Source organism: Teleopsis dalmanni, chromosome 1, assembly GCF_002237135.1.
Source record: "Teleopsis dalmanni isolate 2A chromosome 1, ASM223713v2, whole genome shotgun sequence".
NCBI lineage: Eukaryota > Metazoa > Arthropoda > Insecta > Diptera > Diopsidae > Teleopsis > Teleopsis dalmanni.
The window spans coordinates 204,965,047-204,970,264 of NC_051846.1; the positions used below are offsets into that span (position 1 = coordinate 204,965,047).

Sequence of the window (5,218 nt, forward strand, 5' to 3'; positions counted from 1 at the left end):
CTACAACTCTACTTTAAAATTAGTAGAATAGAACAAAACTAAATAAACTTAATTAAATCAAATAAGTAAGTACTCTCTGTTACAGTTAATTCAGCGAAATATTTCCTACATAAATATTATTAATATAATATTTTTTGGTGCATATAGTAAATAAAAAAGAAATATTTTAATATTATTAAGTTTAATTAATTTAATAATAAACATATCGTTGCGTTTCGTATAAAAATTAAAATAAATTTAGAAGTAAATAATTATATATTAACTTAAAACGAAAGAAGATATGTACATATTTACAAAAGAAAGATTTTATACAAGATTTGAAAATTCTCTTAAAATTTTTACTTTTTTAAATTAAAACTTAATTATTAAAAAAAAAAAAATTTTGTAATATATTGTTTATTTCCTTGAAATATAATTCCTTGCATTATTAGTCGTTTCACTTTAAGTATAGTGACTTCAAATTTAAGACACAATAATATGATAACATTTTAATTTAAAATAAAATTATAGCAAACAGATCGACTTATAATAATATGCATTGTAAGTGTAATGTTACATTATATATAATATAATGAATATGTTGATGTATATCAAAAATGCTTTGTAATGTGAATGTCAAATTTTTTCGAAATTAATTTTATAATTAATCACATTTACATATGTAAAAAAATCCTAAACAAATTGTTCCAAATATACTATAGAATAAATAATAATAACTGCATAAGTTACTTCTAGATCAGCTGTAACCAAACACTGCTCAAAAGAGACGTTTACTATGATAATCTAAACAGATAGAAGTTGTGTATTTCGTCTATTAAATTTGGTTTCTTCTATTATTCTTTAGAGACCTCCTAAGATCTTTCAAATTCATAATTTTTGCATAAATTATTTAATAACTAATGCTTCAAAGGATGAGCTAATCATATGACATCATCTTTGCCTCAGTCAGCAATAGGACTCAAATTATTTAATCAAATAAGTCATTTGTACTAATTTAGCTGCCCTTCTCATTTACTTGACCATTGGCCATTTGAGCGGTTGGTGTTAATGGTGTTGTTGGTTTACTTTGGTTTATGCTATTCTCTGTATTTTGTGCCATATATTCTTCATCGCCTACCAAATCAGGTTTTCGTTGCGTAAACAAAAACACTTCCATATTGTCTTTACCCTTAACGTAAATACTGCCTCGGGGTTCAAATTCGTATTTCGGTTCTAAATACTGTAAGCAATCTTTTCCAACTTGTATACGATTTGGTACACCCGTTGAATCCATTCGTGAAGCCACATTCACTGCATCACCCCATATGTCGTAGTGCAATTTACTTGTGCCTATGACACCAGCTGTTAAATCGCCAACATTCATGCCGATTCGCAAAATTAAATTAAATTCCAGCAGATCTTTATTGAACGCATCCACAACACCCTGCATACCAATTGCAAACTCCATCATCGCATGTAAGTGTTCATTGCCATCGCCTCGATTAGAAGGATCTAATCCACTTGCAGCCATGAAAGTTGAACCAATTGTCTTAATCTTCTCCACACAACGAAATTCTGGTCGGGAAAGTAGTTCATCGAAATCACCAATTAATTCGTTCAGCACACGTAGGAACTCTTTACCACCTAAATAGCTTTCATCGTACATTTCATTGAAGTTAACTATAGAAGCAAATATAATGCCCACATTATGATGATTCTCTGAGTATTTGGCTGTATTCTTTAAATGCTCCGCCACATGCTTTGGTATAATATTATGCAGCAGTAAATCGGCTTGGTTTTTCATATTCTGTACGCGCACCTTATCCTGATTAGCCACTGCATTGCCATAGAAAGTCAGACGGTAACCGATTTCAAACTCCCGATTCAAGATCCAAACAAGCACGAGTATAAGTAGTAAGTCCAGATAAATTTCAACGTGATAATCCTGAAACCATTTAACTTCCTCTTTCATATTCCTGTCAACGCCATGCATTGCGAACGATATCATATGGGTTATATTCACGTTTTCATTATGATGCGTATCTATGCGGTTAGAATAGACTGTCAATTGTGAGACTGCAATTCCCACAAAACTCATTGCTGCCAGAAGTGCTAATATGTTGCGCATCCAACAGTTTAGTTGTGTGAAGTTGCAGAAGTGAACAATGCAGACAAAGATTAAGAAACCATAATGATATTCGAAGGCTTCCAATTGATTGAGATCCAATAGTAAGAAATTGGCGATGATTAGCATAACTGGCATGGCCATCAACACTGCCAAACATATATGCCAGGGGTACCAGCTTGAAATGGCTTCGAATATTCGATCTGTGCACGTCTCTGAGTTGGCCACTTTAGTGCGACTTTGTCCGCCGCCATGTCGGCGACACATCTGCCGAGTAAACAGAAAGAGCGCAAAAATTTGTATAGCTGTGAAAACTGTGAACAACGAGACCCATAAACGAAAACTGGGCGTAACTGTGTTGGGTGTTAGCATGAAAAGCGAGACGGAAATGCAGAGGTAAACAACAATACCTACGAATATATCAATGTAAGTGTTGTAACGCGGTGTAGCTAATGTAGGTGGTCCCTCTGTTTCATTCTCGCTACCAAATCGGTGTGCTTTAGAACGGAAGTCATCTTCCATTTGCTTGGATCTAAAATACAAACTAAAGCGTTTAAGCGGTGGATTGACTAAGTAACTGTGCTGAGATTTTGCATTGTCTCGCACACAGCGTATGAGCTGCAAATCTGATTGTTTGCGCAGCTGTTGAAGACAAGCTGCTAAAGGATCTGCTACTTGCGGGGTAGGTTGTGGTATCGGTGGGAGTGGTACATGTGGCAAGTTTGTATCTCCAATATTTGAAATACTTGAGGTGGAGCTAGTAAAATAACCTGAAACACGATGTTGACTAATGGCGGACTGGTTGAGTGCATAGATTTGTTGTTGTATAGATGAACGACGTGAGTTGCTTTTGATACCGGAATCTTTTCGGGATGTGGCTGAGGGACATATGCTCAAACCATCCGGCCAAATACTTGAATTGCGGGAGTGTGTTGGTAGATTTGCTGTAATATTATTTGCTGCAATAAGAGGCTGCATTGTGGTGCCATCTGTACGACCAGTCGCTAAAGTTGATGCTCGTGGACGTGGTATAGGTGAGGATTCTGAGTTACCACTGCGGCCACATTGCGAGCGGTAACTACCAGAGCGTCCAAATGGTGAAATATCACTGCGGGATTGACTTATGTATGAACGAACATCTATGATATCGTCAAACATGGAGTATTGACCAGGTGAGCAACAACTACCATCAGGTGATTTGGCTAAATTAGGAGAAATTGTACAGGAATTTAGGCTGGGTTTTTGTGGTATGTCAAGCATATGTCCAACTCCTGACTTTGTGGTTTCAATTACGACTGGTAATTGCTGGTATCCATTTTGTTCAATAAATGCAACAGTCTCTTCGGTCTTAATCACTGGCTTTCCATGTATTAAGTTAATATTTCCATCTGTATTCGTAGATTTTTCAGCTGATTTGGCAATATCTTCGATTTTCTTAAGAAAACGCGGTACTTTCCATACCTTTAACTTAATCTTAGGACGTGGTTCTTCTTCTGCGGATCGAGCCTTATTCGTTGAATTGTTTGTACGGCAGCAGCCGTCTACCACAAAGTCTTGTTCTTCTGAGTCTAAGCTGCCTGGTAAGCTTTTGGTTGTAATTATGATCTTTGGCCTTTCGCGCACGACAATCACAGATGGTATTTCTGTGATTGCCGTATGATCTGTAACACCACGTTCCAGATCGCGTTCACGGCTGTGTGATTTTCTGCGCATTTTCATGCTTAATGAAGTCAGTCTTGGACGTAAGGAAAGTACTGGCGAAGGATTAAGTGAAGATGAGTGTTGTCCTACTGGGGAAGCTGGGGGAACATTGGGATGTATTACAGAAATATTTGTGGCACTTTGAGAAAGTGATGTTAGTTGACCAGGTACTTCAGGTAACATAAGATGACTACCATCTCCCGCGCGTATGCTGGGACTTAAGCTGTTTTGTCTTGACACATCTTTTCGACGACCAACTACAAAATAAGTACGATGACCTAAATAGGTGTAAATTTCTTATATTAGTAAATATATAAATAAATATTAGAGAAGCGCTATTACCGAAAACTTCTTCACCTTCCTCGAGATAGTACGCTTCCCCTAAAAAGTTAGATGTCTCTTCCGATATATGTACTTGTTCTGGTTTCCCAGTTGATTCCATTCTAAAATCAAACAATATTATGAATAATTATTGAAATTCTGCTTATTTTTTATACTAACTTATTAGCTAATGAAACATCATTGCTCCAGACATCAAATTTTACTCTTCTCGTACCTACAATTCCACAAAGAACAGTGCCAGTATGCACACCTACGCGCATTTTGACACCCTCATGCCGTTGCGCATCGAAACATCGCATAGCGTCTATCATGCCCAAGCCCATTTCTACACAGCAAATGGCATGATCAGGCCTTGGCTCTGGACAACCAGAAACACAATAGTAACAATCACCCAAAGTTGATATTTTTTCACAGCCGTTGAAAGTACAAAGATCATCAAATCTCTCGAAGAGATCATTAAGTATTTCCACTAATTGTTCGGCTGTTTTGGTTGAGGACATGCGAGTAAAGCCCACAATATCAGCAAAGAGTATGCTCACATTATCCATGCTGTGCATGTGAAATGGACGAAATAGGGATTTGACATCATTAGAGGGACGAGGTCGCATATAATGTGATTCCGGTTTCATGGCACCATCAGCTGAATCTCTGTTACCTTCATGTAACAGCATATCGGCTACTTTCGGTGGCATAACTGAGTGTATCATTTTCTCTTTTAATTGCTTTTCCATTTCTAGCTGTCGACGTACCAATAAATTCTGACCAATTTTCATGAAAGTGCCACGCATACGTACAATATTCATAATCATAACATGCAGACCTACTAAATGTACGCTTATATGGAGCAGTATACGGAGTGTAAGTATTTTGTAGCAAAACTCCGATGTGTTTCCATGCAATGCGGTGCTGCCTACCAAAATAGCAGCTGACTCGAATAACACTGAATATGTTATAGCTATGAGTGAACACAGCCATAAACGCATTGGAAGTGCCGTGTAAATGAGTAAAAGTATTTCAAGACAAATAGCAAAGTGTCCCAATGGGCTAAATGCGCGTCCTGTATAGGTCAGA

General features: G+C 37.0%; 1 protein-coding gene across 1 annotated transcript; it reads right to left on the bottom strand.

The window, feature by feature from the left end:
* Positions 1-427: 427 nt before the first annotated feature.
* On the bottom strand, positions 428-5,214 carry LOC119667110 (adenylate cyclase type 9-like; the record flags this gene model as incomplete). Its single annotated transcript, XM_038076396.1, has 3 exons — positions 428-4,083; positions 4,148-4,248; positions 4,307-5,214. Coding segments are annotated over 3 exons (4,098 nt in total), but the record flags the coding sequence as incomplete, so codon positions are not given.
* Between the last annotated feature and the right edge of the window lie 4 nt (positions 5,215-5,218).